Source organism: Pogoniulus pusillus, chromosome 25 (genome assembly GCF_015220805.1).
Source record: "Pogoniulus pusillus isolate bPogPus1 chromosome 25, bPogPus1.pri, whole genome shotgun sequence".
Classification (NCBI taxonomy): Eukaryota; Metazoa; Chordata; class Aves; order Piciformes; family Lybiidae; genus Pogoniulus; species Pogoniulus pusillus.
In genome coordinates this window covers 2,729,834-2,755,655 of record NC_087288.1, presented here as the reverse complement: position 1 = coordinate 2,755,655, position 25,822 = coordinate 2,729,834, and the positions used below count along the sequence as shown (strand labels likewise).

Sequence of the window (25,822 nt, the reverse complement as noted above, 5' to 3'; positions counted from 1 at the left end):
AGAATCAGTCAGGGTTGGAAGGGACCACAAGGATCATCCAGTTCCACCTCCCTGCCATGGGCAGGGACACCTCACACAACATCAGAATTGTCTACAGCCTCATCCAGCTTGGCCTTAAACATCTCCAGGGATAAGCCTTCCACCACCTCCCTGGGCAACTTGTTCCAGGGTCTCACCATTCTCATTGTGAAGAACTTCTTCCTACCACCCAGTCTGAATCTGCTCATTTTTAGCTTTGCATCCAGGTGGGGTTTGAAAGCCTCCAGAGGAGGAGACTCCACAGCCTCTCTGGGCAGCCTGCTCCAGGGCTCTGGCACCCTCACTGTAGAAAAGTTTCTCCTCATGTTGAGCTGAAACCTTCTCTGTTCCAGTTTGTAGCTGTTGCTCCTCGTCCTATCACTGCTGACCACTGCAAAGAGATGTGCCTCCTCCATTTGACACCCACCCCTCAGAAAGTTGTATCCATTGATCAGATCTCCTCTCAGCCTTCTCTTCTCCAGACTTGACAGCCCCAGGGCTCCCAGTCTCTTTTCATAGAGGAGATGCTCAAGGCCCCCAGCCATCCTCGTGGCTCTCCACTGGACTCTTTCTAGCAGGTCCCTGTCTCTGCTGAACTGGGGTCACCTAGGGCAGGCTGTGCAGGAATGCAAGCAGGCAGCTCTGATTTTCCCATGTCAGGTGAAAAAAAAACCCTGTCTAAGCAGGACAGAGGTATCTAAGTGAAAAGCAAGGCTATCAGCTCAGAAAAGCAAAGTGCTGACAGCATTGGTGGTCAAAACCTTTTCTGTGGGTAGTGTTGCCCACACACACTTGCAGTGGAGCAGAAGGAGCCACTGTCTGTGTGCTAAAATGAGGCAATCAGTGCTGATATATGGCACAGAGCTTTTACTGCTGGGATGGCACTAAACACCCTTTACAAACACACAGGGGGGTCAGCAGCTGCATTACCTTCCTGCCAGGTAGGCAAGGAGCAGAATCATTAGCAGGTATCCACACCTAACTCTTCAACTCTCAAAGCCAATTTCAAGTCGATTTCAATTCCTGGCACAACTGAAGTCATCTCCCCAACAAATTATTTACTGTGTAAACACTTCAGAACATTTTGGGCACCCTGTTACTCACATACTCCTGGCAGAGTAAATGAAGGAGCTCAGAAGAGCTGTTTGCACTTCAATAAGCACATTGCTGCAGCCAAACACAGCCCTGGATTGCAGCACTGCTTTTGTGCCAGCCAGCCCTTCGTAGATAACTGACATATGGGACAGAGAAAACATTTGTCCATGGAAGGGGTGGAAAAGGACACAGATGATGCCAGAGGGGAAAACAAATTCACTATGCAGAAGGGAGTGGAAGAGATTCTTCAGACAGACTAAGCCAGCAGATTCTTGCTTGGGGGATTTAAGTAACTGCAGGGTTTAGATTCCAAGCAGCCATTAAACTGTTGGGAAATTTGAAGCTGTTTTTAAATGAGTCTCTGCAATTATGGATAAATCAGTATTGATTACCTATAAAAACAATTAATATGGTAGCATGAAGACAATGTTTCAGAAGATGGTATCACCAACAGGAGAGGTTTCTAAGGCATGAGTAACAAAAGAACTTACTGTTCTACATGTCTTACAACCAGGTTGGCAGAGAGCTCCAAGCTCATCCAGCCCAACCTAGCACCCAGCCTTGGCCAACCAACCAGACCATGGCACTAAGTGCCCCAGCCAGGCTTGGCTTCAACACCTCCAGCCACACAGACTCCACCATCTCCCTGGGCAGCCCATTCCAATGCCAATCACTCTCTCTGACAACAACTTCCTCCTAACATCCCCTGCCACAACTTGAGGCTGTGTCCCCTTGTTCTGTTGCTGGGTGCCTGGCAGCAGAGCCCAACCCCACCTGGCTACAGCCTCCCTGCAGGTAGCTGTAGACAGCAATGAGCTCTGCCCTGAGCCTCCTCTTCTGCAGGCTGCACACCCCCAGCTCCCTCAGCCTCTCCTCACAGGGCTGTGCTCCCTAAGAACAATGTCCACAGTGGCAAACCAAAGCTTCATTTCTTCTAATAACTGCTGTAAGAAAACTACAAATTGAAGGAGTGCCAAAACCACCAGCACCAAAGCATCTGCTAGTAAGAAGATGTCCCATGCCTTTTTGTACACAGCAGAAGTTTCTGAGTTACAACTCAGCCCTAATTCAGCAGCCCAGCAAACACATTTACAGCTGCAGAGAGAGTTCTCCTCCTTTTTCCTTACAACAATTAGCATCCTCTGAGTTGATCTCAGACTCGGTCTGAGTGCAACTTTCAAGCTTCCTTTTGTCACTACCTCCCAGGTGAGTATTAGATTTGCCTTTTAAAACATCACTAACCTGCCCTTAGAGACCATTCCCAGTGCACTGGACCAAGGCAGTGTCACACCCAGAGAGGTTGTGCCTAGGTGAGTGCAGCAGGGCAAAGTTAGAACCTCCCAGACCGACAGACGCTGCTAAACGAGAGGAGACTCAGCACAGAGACACACAGACAGCAAAAGCTTACCTCTGCTCTAGGCAAAATTAAACATCAGCTACGATATAATCCTCAGCCAGCAGCTTCACCTTTAAATATCTGGAGCTGTTTCTGGGTAGAGTAAATCTCTGGGGTCCTGGAGCTGCCTCTCCCTCTTTCTCCTGTAACCACTTGGCACTGCTGCACCGCGAGGAATGATCAAGTTGCTTCACTCACCAGTTCCTTTTACAACTCTGATTACATTATAGGGCCTTGCAGTGAAAAAAAGAAGCCAACCCAACAAACCAGGAGTCCTCAAGTACCTGCCAGCTAGAACTTCACAATAGATTGCCAAAAAGCTTCACAAAGTCAGCCAGCAGGGCATTTGCCAGGGATGTGCAAGCAGGGAAGAGCAAAAAATATTCTTGGCAACCTTAGCCAAAGCATTTCATATTTTTTTCCTTACTGCTGCTGTTCAGAACTGGGTAAGAGTCAGATAAAGCCAGGAAGGTGTATCTCTGTCCTGGTGATTTGGACTCATTCTGCATGAGTTTTGCTGCAAAACCACCTGAAAGGCTGTGAAGAATGAGAACACTCAGACAAACCCAGAACCAGATTTCTCTATAGCAGTGATTTGGATTCATTCTGAATGAGTTTTGCTGCAAAACCACCTGAAAGGCTGTGAAGAATGAGAATAATCAGAAAAAAAACAGAGATTTCTCTATCCCAGTGATTTGGATTCATTCTGCATGAGTTCTGCTGCAAAACCACTTGAAAGGCTGTGAAGAATTAGAACAATCAGACAAACCCAGAAAGAGATTTCTCTGTCTTGGTGATTTGGACTCATTCTGCACGATTTTTGCTACAAAACCACCTGAAAGGCTGCAAAGAATGAGAACACTCAGACAAACCCAGAAAGAGATTTCTCTATCCCAGTGATTTGGATTCATTCTGCATGAGTTCTGCTGCAAAACCACTTGAAAGGCTGTGAAGAATTAGAACAATCAGACAAACCCAGAAAGAGATTTCTCTATCTTGGTGATTTGGACTCATTCTGCACAATTTTTGCTACAAAACCACCTGAAAGGCTGCAAAGAATGAGAACACTCAAACCCAGAAAGAGATTGCTCTATCCCAGTGATTTGGACTCATTCTGCATGATTTTTGCTACAAAACCACCTGAAAGACTGCAAAGCTGAGAAAGCATCAAGCTAGCATTAAATACTGAATTAAAGCTATGCCACAGAAAAGTCTTAATCATGTTCACAGATCATAGAATATTAGGGGTTGGAAGTGATCTCAGAAGCTCATCAGTCCAACCTCCCTGCCAGAGCAGGATCACTTAGAGAGTAAAATGACTACTGAGAAAAAGACAACTGATTTTATTATGCATTTCAGCTAATGAAGATGCAACAGGGTGTATGAGACAAACACTGTCCAACTCTAGACTACCAGATCCTCTGCAGCACATCTCATGCTGCACCTATGCAGGAATTTCATTGCACAGATGTCCTGCAGAGTACCACAGCTGAAGTAATTTGTATCTTCTGGCTCTGCAGTAAGCACTTAGGAATGATGCTCAGCACACCACAGATAGGGTGGTGGAAAATGGTAAGATTTAGCTCCCCAAGATCAGTCCAATGCCATGGTAGGAATGAAATACTGATGATGGTAGTTGCTCCTGAGGCATGCTTGCAGCATGAGCAAAGGGACTGAGGCCAGGTTGCCATGTCAGAAGCACAGAGGAGTTCCCTCCCATCCAGGCTCTTGCTTGGAGAAACTCAACAGAGCTTTAAAGCTTAAATAAAAACTTCAGGGAGAGAAAGATTTTCATGTCACAGACTCCCAGAAAACTCCCACCTCAGCCACAGCAAAGCTTAAATAAAAACTCCATGGAGGGAAAGGCTTTCATGCCACAGACTCCCAGAAAACCCCCACCTCAGCCACAGCCTTGCCCACTTTGTGCTCTTTCTTGTGGTACCAGGTCAGGCTGCCATGTCAGAAGCTTGGAGAAGTTCCCTCCCATCCAGGCTCTTAGAATCGTAGAATCAAGCAGGTTGGAAGAGAGCTCCAAGCTCAGCCAGTCCAACCTAGCACCCAGCCCTGGCCAAGCAACCAGACCATGGCACTAAGTGCCCCAGCCAGGCTTGGCTTCAACACCTCCAGCCACACAGACTCCACCACCTCCCTGGGCAGCCCATTCCAATGCCAATCACTCTCTCTGACAACAACTTTCTCCTAACATCCAGCCTAGACCTCCCCTGCCACAACTTGAGGCTGTGTCCCCTTGTTCTGTTGCTGGGTGCCTGGCAGCAGAGCCCAACCCCACCTGGCTACAGCCTCCCTGCAGGCAGCTGCAGACAGCAATGAGCTCTGCCCTGAGCCTCCTCTGCTGCAGGCTGCACCCCCCCAGCTCCCTCAGCCTCTCCTCACAGGGCTGTGCTCCAGGCCCCTCCCCAGCTTTGGCGCCCTCCTGTGGACACCTTCCAGCACCTCAACATCTCTCTTGAATTGAGTAGCCCAGAACTGGACACAGCACTCCAGGGGTGGCCTGAGCAGTGCTGAGCACAGGGGCAGAAGAACCTCCCTTGTCCTGCTGCCCACACTGCTCCTGAGCCAGCCCAGGATGCCATTGGCTCTGCTGCCCACCTGGGCACTGCTGCCTCATCTTCAGCTCCTCTCTCCCAGCACCCCCAGGTCCCTCTCTGCCTGGCTGCTCTCAGCCACTCTGTCCCCAGCCTGTAGCACTGCTTGGGGTTGTTGTGGCCAGAGTGCCCTTGGCCTTGCTCAGTCTCATCCCATTGGCCCCTGCCCATTTCCAAGCAGCTGTTTGCGGCATTAGGTTCAAACCAGTTTACATTAGTGGCAGCAGTCAGTATGTAAAAAAACACCTAAGGAGCTGGGCAGTGGATCTGTGCTGGATAAACACTGGATAGCTGTAAGACATAATTGTTCCCTTGCTGTTTATATTACTGAGAGTGGACAACTGTACACAAAGGCTCAGTTTGGAGACAGATGGTTCAGCCAAACTTCCCAAACGAACGCTCCGGCATAACCCCGCTTTGGATTCCTCAGCTTTGCATCCAGCCTTGCTGGATTATGTCCATCATTAAATATCAACTCTGCTGACAACACATGAAAAGGTTCAAGCACCCTGCAGGCAGACAGCAGCACAAAGAATTGCTGCAGCATCAGGACTGCTCTGATCCCCTGAGCAAAGCTGGGAGAGATGTGAGTGGGCAGGATTTTCTGCGGCACCTTCCCTCCCGCCACCAAAAATCAGAGAGTCACTCAGAATCCACAGATAATGGCAGGATCAGAGCTCTACAAAGATAACCCTAAGAAGTTTTTGGAAGTCACAGGTTAGATTCTAAATAATTCACTGACTTCATTGAAAACAGTACCAGGAGTCAAGCCAGGCAAAGCATCGTAGTTTCGGTAGCCCTTTCTGTGCCTTCCTCTCAGCCATACAGCCTGGTCAGAGCTGGACTGCTGAGTAGGATGGAGCAAAGCTTTGCTCTGCCATAGTGATTCCTATTTAGAATCATAGAACCAACCAGCTTGGAAGAGACCTCCAAGCTCAGCCAGTCCAACCTAGCACCCAGCCCTATCCAGTCAACCAGACCATGGCACTAAGTGCCCCAGCCAGGCTTGGCTTCAACTTCCTCCTAACATCCAGCCTAGACCTCCCCTGCCACAACTCCAGGCTGTGTCCCCTCCTTCTGTTGCTGCTTGCCTGGCAGCAGAGCCCAACCCCACCTGGCTACAGCCTCCCTGCAGGTAGCTGCAGACAGCAATGAGCTCTGCCCTGAGCCTCCTCTTCTGGAGGCTACAAACCCCTGCTCCATCAGCCTCTCCTCACAGAGCTGTGCTCCAGGTCTCTCATGAATCCAGGGTATTTTTGCATGTCCCTATGGCTGCCCCTTCCTCATTTTCCTTTCTGAATTGCAAATCTTGCTCAGTGAGGAAGCTCTGAACGGCACAGGAGATGAGACAACAGTCAACAGAGAGCAGGGAGAAAAGGTTTTAACACAGGTTCTCTGTTTTCCTACCACCTTTTCACTACAAAGCAGGAATCTTTTGTGATGTCTGTTGGCTTGATGGTTAATAGAATTCAACCACAATGAAGCTGTTAGAAACATGATCTTTAAAAAAGCAACCCAATCAACAAAGCAAGCAGAGTGAAGAATTAACCAATATTGTAAGTGCATGCTTGAGAGCATCTGAATTATAAGACAGCAAACACAAGCAGCCAGCCTGTGCTTAACTGGCTTTAGAGCCCTTTCTAACACAAGTCAGGAAGAGGTGGAAAGAAGAAAATGAAGCACAGAATCACAGAACTTTAGAGGTTGTAAGAGATCATCGAGTCCAACCTCCCTGCCAAGGCAGGACCCTCTAGAGTAGCTCACACAGGAACACATTTAGTTTGGAAAGTCTCTGGAAAAGACTGAAGTGGTACTATTACAGCTTAGCTTTACAGAGTAAGACCCACACAGCCTCCTTTGTAAGTGAAATGATATCACTGCTGCCAGACAAAAAAGAAACAACATGTGAGTGACTTTGGATAAGCTTAAGTAATATGCAGAGTTGGGATAATAACCATTTCAGTGCCTTTAAATAAGAAACAACATGTGAGTGACTTTGGATAAGCTTAAGTAATATTCAGAGTTGGGATAATAACCATCTCAGAGCCTTTAAATAAGAAACAACATGTGAGTGACTTTGGATAAGCTTAAATAATATACAGAGTTGGGCTAATAACCATCTCAGAGCCTTTAAATAAGAAACAATATGTGAGTGACTTTGGATAAGCTTAAGTAATATTCAGAGTTGGGATAATAACCATCTCAGAGCCTTTAAATAAGAAACAACATGTGAGTGACTTTGGATAAGCTTAAGTAATATTCAGAGTTGGGATAATAACCATCTCAGAGCCTTTAAATAAGAAACAACATGTGAGTGACTTTGGATAAGTTTAAGTAATACACAGAGCTGGTATGATAACCATTTCAGAGCCTTTAAATAATAGTATGTGAGCTACACCATTTTTAAGACCAGGAAAAACATTGACATTAGCACAGGTAGGTGTCAGAAAGAGGATATTTTGAAGGGGAGACTGCAGCCAATGGATTTAGCTTACCCATTAGTGATGCAGCGCTGAAGATTTGTAGTGAAGATGCTCTCCAGTTGCTTTTGAGCCCAAAACTGAGCCCAGGTTTGATGTGCATTTCGGTGGCACTGAAAGATGACTTCTAATCCTTTCATATGATGTGCTTGATGGCATGACTGTTTCCAAAAGGAACATCTGTATCCCTATCTCTGTATCTCTATTTCTATATCCCTATCTCTATATCCCTATCACTATCTCTATATCCCTATCACTATATCAATATCCCCCTCTCTATATCCATCTCTCTATATCCTCATCACTATATTACTATCTCTATATCCCTATTTCTATCCCTCTATCACTATCTCTATATCCCTATCCTGATCTCTGTATCTCTATATCCTTATCACTATATCCCTATCCCTATATCCCTATCCCTATATCACCACCTCTATATCACTATCTCTATATCCCTATCTCTATCCCTATTGCTATATCAATATCCCTCTCTCTATATTCACATCTCTATATCCCTATCCCTATATTACTATCCCTATATCCCTGTTTCTATCTCTATATCCCTATCCCTATATTACTATCCCTATATCCCTATTTCTATCTCTATCTCTATGTCACTCTCTCTCTCCCTCCCTACCTCTATATCCCTCAATCTCTATACCACTCTCCTCTCTCTCTCCATATTTATATATGTAAAGATATGGATACAATCACAGAACCACAGCATGTTAGGGGTTGGTTGGAAGTGACCTCAAAGCACCCAGTCCAACTCCCCTGCCAGAGCAGGATCACCTATACCAGATCACCCAGGAACAGATCCAGGCAGGTTTTGAATTACTCCAGAGAGGGAGACTCCAGAACCCCCACTCTGGGCAGCCTGTTCCAGGTAGACATTCACAACATCTCCTGTGTTCCTCAGTTTCAAACATGGCTTTAACTTTGAACCAAACCAGCACATTCCAAAGGCATTTCTCTCAAGTCCAGACCTTCCAATACACAGTCAGAGAAGCTCTTATCAGTAATTATGTTTTCCCCCACAGAAATTTTAAAGTAAAAGCAATCTTTCTAACCCTTGATTTGCCACCAGTGTCCAGTGGTGGTCTTGCTGTGCTGACTGCATTATGTGTACCAAGCTGAGAGGGAGGAAAATGCACAATGAAAACCACAGCTTTTACAGAAGTCTTAACTGATTTTGCCTTCCAACATTTTTCTGTTGTCTTCAAAGGAACTACAGAGGTTCACTGACTATAGCAAACCAAACAGAGAAGCATGGGGAATGTAAAGCAACCCCCTAAGTGTGTGGTCCTGTTTGCTCTATGGTTTTCCTCTCTATTTGGAAGAAGTGAGTGTTGGTTTTTTTATCTCACACATTTATTCACATGCAGAATTTTCACCAGGTCCAAGTTCATCATGTGCAGATCTCCAGGGGATTATTCCCTGTGAAACATACAGTAGAGTAGACATCACCCTCATCTGGACACTTCATGCACTGTGTTTAAATCAAACTCCTTAGATGTCTGCAATGCGCCCAACAGTGAGGAAAGTAAATGCACTTCAGAAACCCAAGTCAGCTTTCCCATAAAATCCTGATCCAGCACAAAGGTGCCTGAAAACCTGCAAGGATCACAATTCCCTAGCTGCCAGGATATGATTTACATAGAAGAGCATCATGGGTGTAACATAAATGACAATCCACGGGTTCAGAATCTGTTCTTTTCTCTTCCTCCCATCAACACAGTGAGCCAGAATCAGAGGGAAACTGTGGTCTGCTTCCCTCTGACACACATCTTACCATGCCATCTTCCTGCTGAGCAAGGTAGGTAGCCACAGGATATTCAGACAGTTTGTTTGAAGTGACAAGCAATTCTTTTGATAGAAAATCCTGAAGCAAAAGATCTGCTTACAGAGAGTTTAGGACTGTACCACCAAGGAAGAGAACCAACGCTGCCACGCTATGTCCTGAAGCACACACCACGAGCAGGTCAGCAGGATGGAAGGATGAAGCTCCCCAGTGATGGATGAATCTATTTGTAATCACTCAAACTTAGCTAATGAGCTGTGCATACAGCTTATGCCTTTCCCCACAGTGACTTGTGGTCAGCAAAAGCCTTTAGAATCATAACCCGAGTCTGTCAGGTCATCAGACACCACTGCTTGCTCATTTAGCTCATTTCACACCACAGAGAATAATGATCTCTTGTACAAACCTCTAAAGCAGGACCTTCCTGGTAGAGCATTTAATTGAAACCCCCCCAAAAAGAAACATTCTTAGTAGGAAGACACAAGGAAAATAAAAAGCTGTTAGAGGAAGCCAGGGATGAATGTTGGCACGACCCAGCAGCACAGAGACCCACAGCAGCCACATGTTGGAGGCAGCAAAACTCACAGCTATACATTTCCATTTCAAGAAAGCTGACACTGCCCTGGTTTGTACTGGGAACATAAACCACATTTGAGATGCAAGTTAAAGGAAGCCAAGGATGAGTGTTTGCACAACCCAGCAGCACAGAGGTGAGTCCTACTGCCACATGTTGGAGGCAGCAAAACTCACAGCTATACATTTCCATTTCAAGAAAGCTGACACTGCCCTGGTTTGTACTGGGAACATAAAACACATTTGAGATGCAAGTTAAAGGAAGCCAAGGATGAGTGCTTGCACAACTCAGCAGCACAGAGGTGAGTCCTACTGCCACATGTTGGAGGCAGCAAAACTCATAGCTATTAAGTTCCATTTCAAGAAAGCTAACACTGCATTGATTTGTGCTACAAACATTCTTAAACACATTTGAGATGCAAGTTAAAGGAAGCCAAGAGGCCATAGATTTCCATTTCAAGAAAGCTAACACTGCCCTGGTTTGTACTGGGAACATAAAACACATTTGAGATGCAAGCCAAAGGAAGCCAAGGATGAGTGTTTGCACGACCCAGCAGCACAGAGGTGAGTCCTACTGCCACATGTTGAGGGCATAGAAACTCACAGCCATAGATTTCCATTTCAAGAAAGCTAACACTGCATTGATTTGTGCTACAGACATTCTTAAACACATTTGAGATGCAAGTTAAAGGAAGCCAAGGATGAGTGTTTGCACAACCCAGCAGCACAGAGGTGAGTCCTACTGCCACATGTTGAGGGCACAGAAACTCACAGCTCTAAATTTCCATTTCAAGAAAGCTGGTTTGTACTGGAAACATTACTAAATGTGTTTGAGAGGCAAGCCACACCTAAACATATGGATATTTAAGGATCCATGGGATTTTGACTTAAAACAGCACCCCTGACTCCAGATTTACACACATGTGGTCACACACGCTCTCTGGGTACTCCTTCCACCACCGTTCCCAATGAGATTACTCTTACAATGCACTCCTGGGTACTTCAAAGAGCCACAGATGTATTTAGATGTACTTTTTAAAGCTGGGTAATCACAGTTGTAAGGTTTTTAGGAAGTTTGGGCTCTTCTGCAGACTGTGAGATTCCCAGGAGGAACTTGCAGTCCTGGACTTTGCTCCTCAATAAGCCAGAACTTACCGTACCTTGGTAAAACACTTTAAGGTCTACCACTGGCAACCAGACAAAGAACCACTGTTACTATTTAAAAGCTCTGACAGGAACTTGAACTATAAAAGCCAGAACACAAAGGAAGGGCACATCAAACAAGCTGTACTACAAAGCAAAGCCCAGCAGCACATGTTTATACAGCAGCCGCAGCAGCTATTCCTCAGGTCTGCATTGCAAAACCCTCACTAGAAAAATGTGGGCAGCAGGCAACAAAACCAAACCCCAAACCTGCAAAAGTTCAGCCATTTATTCCACAGAACAGCCTTATTGGGGTAGCAAATTCTTAAGCCTTGGAAGCAAGGGGTTTTTCTTTATCATGGATTTTTCAGCAGCAACCTCTCAAGTGCAATGGGTTTCTTAGAAATAAGCACATCCCAGTTTCTGCATGGAGAGAAATGACCTCTGTGTGTTTAATGCCTGTGGGAAGAGAGAAGGTCTTTAAGTGAAAAAGGAATGCTGGGATGCAAAGCATTCAAGGTACAGTTCTCAATCATGCAGCTTTGTTTCATTCACAGTTCCTTTACAAAACACAGAACACAGCTTCTAAGTACTGCCAGCCTTCTACTGATGAGCGCTGTGTGAACACAGACAGGGAGTGAGAGAGGAGAAGAAAGTCAAGAGATGGCATAAAAACAATAAAGATCATCCAAGACCTCCAAGACATCAGAGTCTAATCAACATGATGATACCTGTCATTCTAAATTAACATCATTCAGCTCTCCTTTTCAGACCAATCACTGATCCAACTGGATGGACTAGGTGACCTTTGGGGGCCCCGTCCAACACAAACCATTCTATGGCTCTGTGATTCTATGATTCTGTGATTCCATGATTCTGTGATGACATGATTCTGTGATGACATGATTCTCTGCTGCTGTGCTTCTATGATTCTGTGATTCTGATTCTGTGATTCTATGTTTCTCTGCTGCTGTGATTCTCTGCTGTGATTCTGTGATTCTATGCTTCTATGATTCTGTGCTTCTGTGATTGTGCTGTGATTCTATGATTCTATGACTGTGCTTCTATGATTCTATGACTCTGTGCTTCTATGATTCTGTGCTTCTGTGATTCTATGACTCTGTGCTTCTATGATTCTGTGCTTCTGTGATTCTATGACTCTGTGCTTCTATGATTCTGTGCTTCTGTGATTCTATGACTCTGTGCTTCTATGATTCTGTGCTTCTATGATTCTGTGCTTCTATGATTCTATGACTCTGTGCTTCTGTGATTCTGTGCTTCTGTGATTCTATGACTCTGTGCTTCTATGACTCTGTGCTTCTATGATTCTATGACTCTGTGCTTCTATGATTCTATGACTCTGTGCTTCTGTGATTCTATGACTCTGTGCTTCTATGATTCTGTGATTTAATTTGCCTCACTGCTTCTCTTCCTTGCTTTTAAATTAAGCTCATACTCAGAGAATCATAGAATCATGGAATGGGTTAGGCTGGAAATGACCTGAGAGATCATCTACTTCAACATCCCTGCCACTGGTAAGGATCACAGACTCACAGGACATCAGTGGTTGGAAGGGAACCAATGAGATCATCGAGTCCAGCCTCCCTGGCAGAGTAGGACCATACAATCAAGGATGCCTCCCAGCTAGACTTAGCTGCTCCAACCCAGCCTTGAATACCCCCAGGAATGTACTCAACCTCCTTGGACAGCCTATTCCACAGTCTCACCACCCTCATGCTGAAGACCTTCCTAAGACGCAGTCTAAACCTACTCTCCCTCAGCTTCAAACCATTCCTCCTTGTCCTGTTGCTAGACACCTTATGAAAAATCCCTTTGCAGCCTTCCTGGAGGATCCCTTCAGGTACTGGCCTTTATTGGGACCTTATTCTTCTGTGTGTCAGGGTTTGATTGCTGTGCCACAGGAGAGTCCTTTTCCTCTGGATGACTATAGGCACTCTAAACCTTTCTCCATAATCCCACAAGTTCCAGAAAGCCACAAACTGTGGCCCTGACCAGGCAAGAAGCACAGAAAGAGCAATAAAACTAACATTTGAGTCTGATGCTCTTACAGACCTGTGTTTATGTAGGAATGTTTAATATGAAGATAGCAGTCTTGGGTTTTTTCCCCCTTTTTGGCAGTGCTCTATTTCCTCTTTCTGTCATCATCCTGATATTATTTCAGCTCTGTGTTTGCACTTGCACAGAGCAAAACTTGTGAGCACAGGGTGAATTGGATGAGAGAGCAAACAATCCCCTTTAAACAAAGCTCAGTTAAGCACAGTCAGTATCAGCAGGTCTCACTAGAAAAGATTTCATGGGAATAAAACAGAAACAGAGGAATGAAGCTACACTGGTTAAATACATTTCATCTATTTTGATAGCTCCTCTGATATTACAGTTCACAGAGAGGTGGTTGGGGCTTGGATGTTAGGAACAAGAGGTGCTTGGATGTTAGCAACAAGTAGTGATTGGATGTTAGGAACAGGTGGTGGCTGGGGCTTGGATATTAGGAACAAGTGGTGGTTGGGGGGTTGGATGTTAGGAACAAGTGGTAGTTGGGGGGCAGGACGTTAGGAACAAGTGGTGGTTGGATGTTAGGAACAAGTGATGGTTGGGGGGCAGGATGTTAGGAACAGGTGGTGGTTGGATGTTAGGAACAAGTGATGGTTGGGGCTTGGATGTTAGCAACAAGTGGTGGTTGGGGGGCAGGATGTTAGGAACAGGTGGTGGTTGGATGTTAGGAACAAGTGATGGTTGGGGCTTGGATGTTAGCAACAAGTGGTGGTTGGGGGGCAGGATGTCAGGAACAGGTGGTGGTTGGATGTTAGGAACAAGTGATGGTTGGGGCTTGGATGTTAGCAACAAGTGGTGGTTGGGGGGCAGGATGTTAGGAACAGGTGGTGGTTGGATGTTAGGAACAAGTGATGGTTGGGGCTTGGATGTTAGCAAAAGTGGTGGTTGGGGGCTGGATGTTAGGAACAGGTGGTGGTTGGGGCTTGGATGTTAGAGACAAGTGGTGGTTGGATGTTAGGAGCAAGTGGTGTTTGGGGGTTGGATGTTAGGCACAAGTGGTGGTTGGGGGTTGGATGTTAGGCACAGGTTCTGCACCATGAGGCTGGTGGAACACTGGAACAGGATACCCATGCAGGTACTTGAGACCCCATCCTTGGAGATATTCAACGTGAGGCTCAAGAGGGCTCTGGGCAACCTGATCTAGTTGAGGATGTCCCTGCTGACTGCAGAGAGGCTAGGAATAGATGATCTTTGGAGGTCCAACCCAAACCCTTCTGTGATTCTTCAAGACACATATGTCACAGTTTAGCTAATAAAACAAGGCTGTGCTTTTGGAAAGGAATAAATTCTCCTCAACCTCACACTGCTTACATCTTGGGAGCAGCTCAAAGCACAGGGACCGCTGCAGCAGTACCCCTGCTTTGAGGCAGCAATTGCAAGGAGGGAAGCAAAGGAATACTTCTGAGTACAAGTCAAGCAAGAGCAGAGCAGGAGACACAGGCAGAATTTATGTCTGAGGAAAAAGGAAGAGAGCCACGTGTGAGAGTAAGACAGGAGGGCTTTGAAACTATGAGGCCTTATTAGGAAATCTTTTGGAAGATGAGCAAGTGGAACTGAAAGCTGTTTCTATTCAGGGCAGTGAATTCCTCAGCTAGAAGGCAGCAGTAAATAAAAGAGAACATGCTTACACTCACTCAGGAGTTGCAAAGAAGTAAGGATCATTACCAGAACAAAGAGTTCCCCTTACAAAAATAATCAGGTCTTTTCCTCTGGTTTTCATGTTATTCTTCATCCTTTCCTCACCCTCTCCTGCTGCTGCAGAGACGGTTGGGTGCAGGTGGAATGGGTGGGCAGCTGTGGCTGGGGCTACAGGGGTGCTCTTTGCTGCCAGAGTGTCAGGTCGAGAGCTCAGACCCTGTCAGAGTCCCCAGGGCACCCTTTCATGCCTGATGCTACACTACAGGCTTGCTTAGATCGGCTGAGAAGAGAAATCCATCTAAATGCCAATCCCCCTCCAACCTTCCTTTTGTGTTCTCTCTGAGTTGCTGTCCTCAGAGATCACCACCACAACTCTGCTGTGCAAGCTCCAGAGGCCTGGAAAAAAGAACAACCTGGATGGGACAGCCTCATGAGCGAGCTGCAGGATGGAGCAGCACACTTCTCTTAGGCTGCAGACAGCTCTTTTTCAGCTACGTTCCTCAATCACCTTCTACAACTACCTCAAAGGGTTGCTCTCTCCTCACATGCAACAAGCAGCAGGACGAAAGGAAATGATCTCAAGTGGTGCCAAGGCAAGTTCAGGTTGGATGCTAGGAAAAGATTCTGCTCTGAAGGGGTTAAGAGCCTGCCCAGTGAGGTGGTGGAGTCGCCATCCCTGGAGGTGTTTTCCTTTGGGTTTAATGGCCATGGTGGTGTTAGGTCAAGAGCTGGACTCAATGACCTCAGGAGTCTTTTTCAAGCACAACAATTCTTTGAGTCACTCTTACATCACTTCCTGATGGTGTTGCCCTTTAGCTTCAAAACCTTTTTTTGCCTTGTTGCTGTTTGCCCTCTCAAAGAACAACCAAACCTCTGTCCAACCTTCATTTGTACAGGCTGAACAGATCCAGCCCAACCTAGCACCCAGACCTGGCCAAGCAACCAGACCATGGCACTAAGTGCCCCAGCCAGGCTTGGCTTCAACACCTCCAGCCACACAGACTCCACCACCTCCCTGGGCAGCCCATTCCAATGCCAATCACTCTCTTTGCCAATAACTTCCTCCTCACATCCCCAGGCACAGCTTGAGGCTGTGTCCCCTTGTTCTGTTGCTGGGTGCCTGGCAGCAGAGCCCAACCCCACCTGGCTACAGCCTCCCTGCAGACAGCTGCAGACAGCAATGAGCTCTGCCCTGAGCCTCCTCTTCTGCAGGCTGCACCCCCCCAGCTCCATTAGCCTCTCCTCATAGGGCATTTAAATGAGATTTAAATGAGATTTAGGAGCCAGAAAGAAATGCCAGATCAAGACACAAAACCAGTCTGTAACACACTTACAATATTTTGGTTTTTACAGCAAATGGAGTAAAGCACAAACCTAAAATCCTCTCTATGACACAATACAACTTTTTATCACCTTAAGAGCTTGATTCTGATGCATCTAAAACATCTTAGTGTACAGAGCCACCTATATTCTACCCTAACATCAGGGCAGAGTGCCTTTTTGAGCAACACAACATGAATTCCCATTCTAGCCTTCAATTATGCCTGCTGCTTGGACCATTTGGTCCAGCTGCACAATTAGACACTTGCTGAATTAATTTAGTTGTTAAAAATCATTATTAATTAAAACAATATTTAAATTTGCTTATTTTTAATTTAATTTCTGTTATTTTTCCCCCTTTAACTCATAAATAAGTTCTGCAGGAAAATATTTCAATCTTCCTGCTAAGCCTAGCCCAGGTTTATATTTTGTAAGAATTACTTTTCTACTGCTTAGCTGGGAATAGAAAGAAAACCAAGGGGAAAGGGTGAGCTCCTTGATGATATAAATGATCTTGTTCCTTACCTTGGTTCAGATTGCCCTGGCTATGTGAGAGGAATGCTGCAATATGCCTGCCTCCTATGCTAGGCTGCAGCTTTTCCTCCTTTCAGCAACAAAGAACCCTTAGGGTTCTGCCCTGCTCTCACTGAAGACAAGAGCAAGGTTCAATAGAAGCAGGACAGGGACTTTAAGACATTCCCCCTCCTTTTGTATCTTTCTGGTTTGTTCCTTCAGGCTATGCAGATATGAAGCTTTTAATGTTTCTGGAGTGACAGTAAAGAGTTGGAAGTCTGATGTTCCTAATGGAGCATCTTGCTGTCATCTAATCTATCTGAAACCACTGACCCCAATTTGCTGTGTTGGGTTTAAAGGGGAAAATAAAGAAAAGAGATTTACTCTTGACTGTGAAATCAAAGGCAGTCATAAAAATATGTTTGTTTGGGGTTTTTTTTTGCCACTACAGGTAGAATCTTTTATCCAAGTCAAAGAAACATAGAATCAGGGTTGGAAGGGACCACAAGGATCATCTAGTTCCAACACCCCTGCCACAAGCAGGGACACCCTACTCTAGACCAGGTTGGCCAGAGCCTTAAACACCTCCAGGGATGGGGTCTCAACCTCCTCCCTGGGCAACCCATTCCAGGCTCTCACCACTCTCATGCTCAAGAACTTCCTCCTCACAGCCAGTCACATAATTGCCATTCATCTGCTCAGCTTCCAGTTACTCAGCTCTTCTGCTAGGAGGCACTGCCTAAGCACAAACCATTCTCTTAGCCAAACCATTCTTCTCTTAGCCAAACCATTACCCAGGTGAGACCCACCGATGTCTCTTTGAAAGAAAGGAATAAAACCCTTTTAGCACTGATCAGGAGAGAAAGTGGTTATGGTACATGTTCTGAAAGGCAGTTGGGTATTGTTTCTTGCAGGTGTCAAGCACCTCAGATATTTGTTCACAGCTTCCCTGCTGGGTGCTCTCTACCCAGAACCACACAACACAGACGCCACGGGTGAAAGGATGGCAACCCACGTTTGGTGAGGGTCCTGCTCCCAAGCAGTGCTGTGTCTCACTCACCTGTTTGGCTAAGCTGAGATGTGCTTCTGCTCCTTCGAGACACTATGGCAACCACCTTGGCACTAAGGCTGGAGCGCCTTTTCTTCCCACCTGTGCCAACCATGCCGACAGCCGTGTCCGACTGGCTCCCGTCATTGTGCTCCAGCTTATACATCTCTCCGCTCACACTTGTGCTCTTAGTGATTCTCCCTGAAGTCCCCATCCGTCTGCCTTGCATTTTAGGAGTAAATGTACTACAGTTACAAAGTAAAAACAGAACAGGTTAATCTGGCTGCCAGAGCAGGGCTCCAAAAGCCTTTGCTGCAGTCACACAGTGAGAACAGAACAGGTTAATCTGGCTGCCAGAGCAGGGCTCCAAAAGCCTTTGCTGCAGTCACACAGTGAGAACAGAACAGGTTAATCTGGCTGCCAGAGCAGGGCTCCAAAAGCCTTTGCTGCAGTCACACAGTGAGAACAGAACAGGTGAATCTGGCTGCCAGAGCAGGGCTCCAAAAGCCTTTGCTGCAGTCACACAGTAAGAACAGAACAGGTGAATCTGGCTGCCAGAGCAGGGCTCCAAAAGCCTTTGCTGCAGCCACACAGTAAGAACAGAACAGGTGAATCTGGCTGCCAGAGCAGGGCTCCAAAAGCCTTTGCTGCAGTCACACAGTAAGAACAGAACAGGTGAATCTGGCTGCCAGAGCAGGGCTCCAAAAGCCTTTGCTGCAGTCACACAGTGAGAACAGAACAGGTGAATCTGGCTGCCAGAGCAGGGCTCCAAAAGCCTTTGCTGCAGCCACACAGTAAGAACAGAACAGGTGAATCTGGCTGCCAGAGCAGGGCTCCAAAAGCCTTTGCTGCAGTCACACAGTGAGAACAGAACAGGTGAATCTGGCTGCCAGAGCAGGGCTCCAAAAGCCTTTGCTACAGTCACACAGTGAGAACAGAACAGGTTAACCTGGCTGCCAGAGCAGGGCTCCAAAAGCCTTTGCTGCAGTCACACAGTGAGAACAGAACAGGTGAATCTGGCTGCCAGAGCAGGGCTCCAAAAGCCTTTGCTGCAGCCACACAGTAAGAACAGAACAGGTGAATCTGGCTGCCAGAGCAGGGCTCCAAAAGCCTTTGCTGCAGTCACACAGTGAGAACAGAACAGGTGAATCTGGCTGCCAGAGCAGGGCTCCAAAAGCCTTTGCTGCAGTCACACAGTGAGAACAGAACAGGTTAATCTGGCTGCCAGAGCAGGGCTCCAAAAGCCTTTCATTATTACCTGGTTTGGTTTGATTAGTAACATAGCTTCAAGCCCTGACACATGTATTCAGTTTGCAATTGAAGGCCAGTATGATGCTTTCCTCAGGGTATGTATTTGTAACCTGCTCTTCATTTTTTTGGTGAGGGAAAGAAATGTGATGGAATGAACAGGGTCCTGTGTGTTTCAGTGACAAAAGGAGAGACTACATTCAAAAGCCCTGTGGAGCCTCCCTGTCTATGCTCCCAGAATACAGAAAAGCAGCTTTTGAATGACAGAGAGTGAGAATGGGCCAAGTGATATAGAATCATAGAATGCACTGAGTTGAGGCCTTGAGGGACCTGTTCTAGTGGGAGGTGTCCCTGCCTATGGCAGGGGGTTGGAACTAGTATGAGCTTTGAGGTCCCTTCCAACCTAAACCATTCTATGATTCCAAAGGTCATCTAGTCCAACCCTGCTAGAGCAAGCAAGGACATCCCCAACAAGACCAGGCTGTTCAGAGCCACATCAAGCCTGGACATCCCCAACAAGATCAGGTTGTTCAGAGCCACATCAAGCCTGAGCTTGAATGCCTCCAGTGATGGGGAGAGCAACCTGTTCCAGTCTTTCACCATCCTCAGAATAACAAATTTCTTCCTAATGTCCAGTCTAAAGTTACCCTGCTCTAGTTTCAAATCCCTTGTCCTATTGACAGGTTAAGAGACATATCTCAGTGGCCCTGCTCACCAAAGCTTTGAGACCTAACAGATATGAAGACGTGTTTTATGTTTTCACACATCACAGTTTGTTTCTCTTGCTGCTTCAAAAGGTAAATGCAATAATCACAGGATGAAGGCAAAGTAATTTTGGGGGAGAACATTTCACTGACTGACAGAAAGAAGAACCACTCTGATTTTCTTCAGCTGTATCATTGTATTTCAATGTTTCCACACAAATCCTTTTTTCTGATGCTGTACATGGAGGCTGGGGAAAGCATTCAGAAACATGCTCTAGAGAGCAAGCTCAGATACACACCAGGCACTAATACACAGACTGAACACTGCTGTGACCAAGCAATGCTCTAGAGGCAAGATGATGTTAGCTAGAACTCTGCACAGACCTAAGAATGCCAGCTGCAGCCTGACTCACTGCTGATGTAGCTGTTAAATCAGTCTAAAAGGTGGGAAGCTCAACAGGAGCCAGCAGTGTGCACTTGCAGCCCAGAAAGCCAAGCAGAGCCTGGGCTGCAGCAGCAGAAGTGTGGCCAGCAGGGCCAGGGAGGGGATTCTCCCCCTCTGATGCACTCTGCTGAGACCCCACCTGGAGTGCTGCATCCAGTTCTGGAACCCCTGGGACAAGAGGGCTGTGGAGATGCTGGAGAGTGTCCAGAGCAGGGCCAGGAGGATGCTGAGAGGCTGCAGCAGCTCTGCTGTGAGCACAGACTGAAAGAGTTGGGGCTGTGCAGGCTGGAGCAGAGGAGGCTCCCAGGTGACCTTCTTGTGGCCTGCCAGCATCTGAAGTGGGCTACAAAAAAGCTGAGGAGGGACTTTTGAGGCTGCCAGGGAGTGACAGGACTGGATGAAATGGAGCAAAGGTGGAGGTGGGGAGAGTGAGGCTGGAGGTGAGGAGGAAGTTGTTGAGCAGGAGAGTGGTGAGAGGCTGGAATGGGTTGCCCAGGGAGGTGGTTGAGGCCCCACGGCTGGAGGTGTTTGAGGCCAGGCTGGCTGAGGCTGTGTGCAGCCTGCTCTAGGGTAGGGTGTCCCTGGGCATGGCAGGGGGGTTGGAACTGGCTGATCCTTGTGGTCCTTTCCAACCCTGACAGATTCCATGATTCTAAATTCCATTAACAGCCCTACAGCTAACACACTCACCTGGGGGACTTTAACTTTCAGCAATTCTGCATTTTGAACTCAAATTTTGAATTTCTTTGTTAAGCAATGGTCCTACTGCTCCTACCAGCAAGTCTCATTCCCAGAAGATCTAATGGTCTGCTGCTGTTGTTCATCCCCCCAAAAATGAGAGTGGTTTTTTTAGGCTCAGCCTTCTTCACGTCATGACAAGTTTCAGACAGACAGGAAATCTTGTTGGGGAGAAATGAAGTGTTCTGTGGAAGAGCTGACATCCTCTGACTTCTGCACACCTGGGCCCTACTAAAGTCCTGTCCAAAGGCAGATCTCAGAGAGTAGAACAAAATGTACACCTCTGTTATGTTTTACTGACAGTTACCACAGGCAAGAGCAGAAGAAGCTGGAAGAGCCAAGCCCTTGGACAGACAACACTTAATAGCAGTTACCAATCATCTTTGCCACTGTCTTCATTCACCACTTAGGATCTGCTCCAGCTGGGTTCACATAAAAATCCAGCTACCACCTCCACAAAGAAGGTACTGTGATGCACTGGAGTACTCAAGAACACCTTTTAGTTGACCCCCCTGAGGCACACTAAGCTTAAAGCAGATTCTCTCATGTGCCCTCCTATCCCACTCAGACTTTAGGGGGTGGCATGGCAAAAATCACAGGACACAATGATAGAATCCTTAAGGACCTCCAAGATCATCAGGTCCAGCAACAAGAACAGTCAACCCAACAAGACCATTAAGCCATGACACAAAGAGACATCTATTTTTTGGGATAGTGACTTCACCACTTCTCTGGGCAGCCTGTTCATATAACCCTTGGGCTGGTTCATCACTTAACAGGAGAAGTATCAGAAGAACAAGCATTTAAGATCCAAATCTTCTTATAGCACCTGGTTGAGTACCCTTACAACAGTCTTTTTCCATTCCATTCCTAGCTCTTTGATAGAATCATTGAATCAGACAGAGTTGGAAGGGACCACAAGGATCACCTGTGCCATGCCCAGGGACACCTCGCACTAGATCAGGCTGCCCACAGCCTCATCCAGCCTGGCCTTAAACACCTCCAGGGCTGATGCTTCCACCACCTCCCTGGGCAACCTGTTTCAGGGTCTCACCACCCTCATGGTAAAGAACTTCTTCCTAAAGAAGAAGTAAAGATGGATTTGATATAGAGATACTATAGAGATGTGTTTGGTATAGAGATAATACAGAGATGTATCTGATATAGATATACTATAGAGATGCATTTGGCATAGTGATACTATAGAGATGTATTTGTTTGATATAGAGATACTGTAGAGGTGTATTTGATATAGAGATACTATAGAGATGTGTTTGGTATAGAGATAATACAGAGATGTAACTGGTATAGAGATACTATAGAGATGCATTTGGCATAGTGATACTATGGAGATGTATTTGTTTGATCTAGAGATACTGTAGAGATGTATTTGGTATAGAGATAATATAGAGATTATAGAGATAATATAGAGATGTGTTTGGCATAGAGATTCTGTAGAGATGTATTTGGTATAGAGATACTGTAGAGATGTGTTTGGTATAGAGATACTATAGAGATGTGTTTGGCATAGAGATACTATAGAGATGTATTTGGCATAGAGATAATAGAGAGATGTATTTGGCATAGAGATAATAGAGAGATGTATTTGATACAGAGATAATACAGAGATGTATTTGATATAGAGATACTATAGAGATCTATTTGGTATAGAAATACTATAGAGATGCATTTGGCATAGAGAGACTATAGAGATGTGTTTGGCATAGAGGTACTATAGAGATGTATTTGGAATAGAGATAATAGAGAGATGTATTTGGAATAGAGATAATAGAGAGATGTATTTGATATAGAGATACTATAGAGATCTATTTGGTATAGAGATACTATAGAGATGTGTTTGGCATAGAGGTACTATAGAGATGCATTTGGAATAGAGATAATGTAGAGATGTATTTGATACAGAGAATACAGAGATGTATTTGATATAGAGATACTACAGAGATGTATTTGGAATAGAGATAATGCAGAGATGTATTTGATACAGAGATAATGCAGAGATGTATTTGATACAGAGATAATACAGAGATGCATTTGATATAGAGATACTACAGAGATGTATTTGATACAGAGATAATACAGAGATGTATTTGATATAGAGACACGATAGAGATGTATCTGGTATAGAGATACTGTAGAGATGTATTTGGTATGCAGGTTGTATATAGATCTATTTGGAACAGAGATGATCTATAGATGTATTTGTTACACAGGTAACACAGAGCTAGATTGGGTCTAGAGCTGATACTCAGACACACTGGGTACAGAGACAAGCTACAGATCTCTTTGGTATACAGCCAGCCATTGAGGCTGCCTCAGTAACTACATCAAACACCTGCCAACAGGACCTATCACCTGAGAAAAGAAAAACACAGAGAAGATAGTAAGACACAGGAAGGCAGAAGAAAGCTTGCCCTGAAACTCACCTATAGAGAAGGCAGAGGTGCTTCCCTCCAGGGATCAAATCGGCAGTGCTCAGCCACTGCTGAAGTGAAAGCTTCTCTTCCCTTACTGACCACTTAGCAAAAAGCACTTTAGGTCTTCGTTTTGATGCTTGCCCCTCTCTGCTCCCTCCATTTTTCCCAGCATGCAAGCCACGAGCAAATAAGTAATCCCCTCTATTCCTCGAATCCACTTCTATTCCTTGCTGAAGAGGTGATATTTGCCTAGAAGTTCTTTCCACACAGTTGCAGTAACTTGAATCTGTCAACAGCACCCCTGGCCTTGCCCAGCAGGAGCTGGCAAGCCTCCTTTCTCCTCTGCTGAATGCAGAATCACTAACTCCTAGCCCCTAGGGCATCCTTCTGCAAAGAAGTAGCTCATGAATACTAATAACCTGCTAAAGGTGTGATAGCTGTGGGCTGGGGGGAAGGAGAGCAACTCCTGCCTAATGAGCAGCACTGCATTTCTAAAACTAAGCCAGGACTTCTTATTAGGCCTACATGATACATCATGAATAAATCCAAACTCTAAATCACCTATCCCCACATTGCTCTGCCAGTCTCAGCTCTGCTTGTGGGTGGTACAGAGCATTTGCTATAAGATTAATTACTGTACAGCTTTGGTTATTCCATAAATTAATTCCAACAGGGTGCTTCACAAACCAAAGCTTGCATCCAAATTCTCCCCAGTTAGTCAGGAGGCTTTTTTTAGACCATAGGGGAGAGGGAGGGGGAAAAAAACCCCAGCTTAGTCAATGAAATAGTAATAATTCTGTACAGCCTGTACCAACTGGAACTACATATTGACCAAGCATGTGCATTGATCATGTAGTAAATCCATGGAATGGCTGTTGGGATTAGACAGAACCCCCTGCTTCTCCTGTGTACTCACCATTTTGAAGTCCTGTGGTCTATGAAGCTAGTTGGAATTCAAGAACTTTCATACAGTTGTTTTGGTTGGAAGAGACCTTGAAGATCATCAAGTCTAATCACTCCCTAACCCTACCAAGTCTGGTGCTAAACCATGTTCCTCAGCACCACATCTACACAGCTTTCCAATCCCCCCAGGGATGGGGACTCCACCATGGCCACAGGCAGCCTGTTCTATGCCTTGACAAACCTTCATGGTCTGCCCTAATCCATGTTCCTCAGCACCACATCTACACAGCTTTCCAACCCCTCCAGGGATGTGGACTCCACCACTGCCACAGGCAGCCTGTTCTATGCCTTACAAACCTTTATGGGCCAGCCTAAACCATGTTCCTCAGCACCACATCTACACAGCTTTCCAATCCCCCCAGGGATGGGGACTCCACCATGGCCACAGGCAGCCTGTTCTATGCCTTACAAACCTTTATGGTCTGCCCTAAACCATATTCCTCAGCACCACATCTACACAGCTTTCCAACCCCTGCAGGGATGTGGACTCCACCACTGCCACAGGCAGCCTGTTCTATGCCTTGACAAACGTTTATGGGCCAGCCTAAACTTCTGGCATAACTTAAGGGCATCTCCTCTTGTTCTATCACTTGTTCCTTGGGATGAGAGATTGACTCCCACCTTGCTCTGACCTCCTCTCAGGGAGTTATAGAGAGTGAGGAGTTCACCCCTCAGCCTCCTTTTCTCCAGACTACACAGCCTCAGTTCCATCAGCTGCTCCTCACAAGGCTTCTGCTCTAGACCATTCACTAGCTTCAGCACTTCGAAGTCTTTCTTGTAGTCAGGGCCCCAAAACTGAACTGTCTACTCAAGGTGGTTTGCCCATGGACAAGTCACAGAGGAGAAGGTGGAGATGCAGCAGGACCTCTCTGCTGCTGAGTTCTCCAGGACAGAGGACTCACTTGTGCAAAGTGTATCTGTTCTTGACATCATTCCTATACTGCAAGCAGAGCTACCCAGAGACAGTCCCAGCCCCTCCATGCTCACCATGTAAACTCTCACCAAGGTAAAGGCTGAGAGGGATTTCATTACAGAAATCCCCTCTGAGAGCTTAACTGAGTACTACTTTCTATTTGGGAAGATCAGGGCAGTTCCATGGTGGAGCAGAGCATCAGAAGTTGTTTTGTGGAAGTGATTTCCTCAGTAACACACTGAGTTGTGAAAGTTTCACAGCTCTCTGATCCTAAGCATGCAAAGCCAACAGTCCTCCATTAAACAACAGCAAGTCAGACCCTAAATCTGTGTCTGCACCCAGTTTTGGGCTCCCCAATTTAACAGAGACAGGATCTGCTGGAAAGAGTCCAACAGAGAGCTAAAAGGGTCACAGGATGTTAGGGGTTGGAAGAGACCTCCACAGATCAATGAGTCCAACCCCAACCAACTGAGGATGATTAGGGGGCTTGCACATCTCTGCTGTGAAGAAAGACTGAGAGCCCTGAGGCTGTTTAGTCTGGAGAAGAGAAGGCTGAGAGGGGATCTGATCAATGCCTATCAATATCTGAGGAGTGGGTGCCAAAATGAAGGTGCCAGGCTCTGTTTGGTGGTGCCCAGTGATAGGTGATTGTAAAAGAGAAGCTGATCT

The 25,822-nt window shown here is 46.0% G+C and overlaps 1 protein-coding gene across 35 annotated transcripts in view; it reads right to left on the bottom strand.

Annotated features, from left to right (window-relative positions):
• The window catches only part of RIMS1 (regulating synaptic membrane exocytosis 1), a 260,406-nt gene that overhangs the window by 15,311 nt on the left and 219,273 nt on the right, over positions 1-25,822 (bottom strand). For 24 of the 35 annotated variants that reach the window (XM_064164201.1, XM_064164174.1, XM_064164169.1 and 21 more), the window contains one exon: positions 17,720-17,952. The exons of 10 other annotated variants lie outside the window; for them this stretch is intronic. In XM_064164201.1, coding sequence (XP_064020271.1) covers positions 17,720-17,952 — 233 coding nt within the window. Of the gene's footprint in view, positions 1-17,719; positions 17,953-25,822 lie in introns of those variants that run through there. One more of the 35 variants, XM_064164198.1, reaches the window with a different exon arrangement.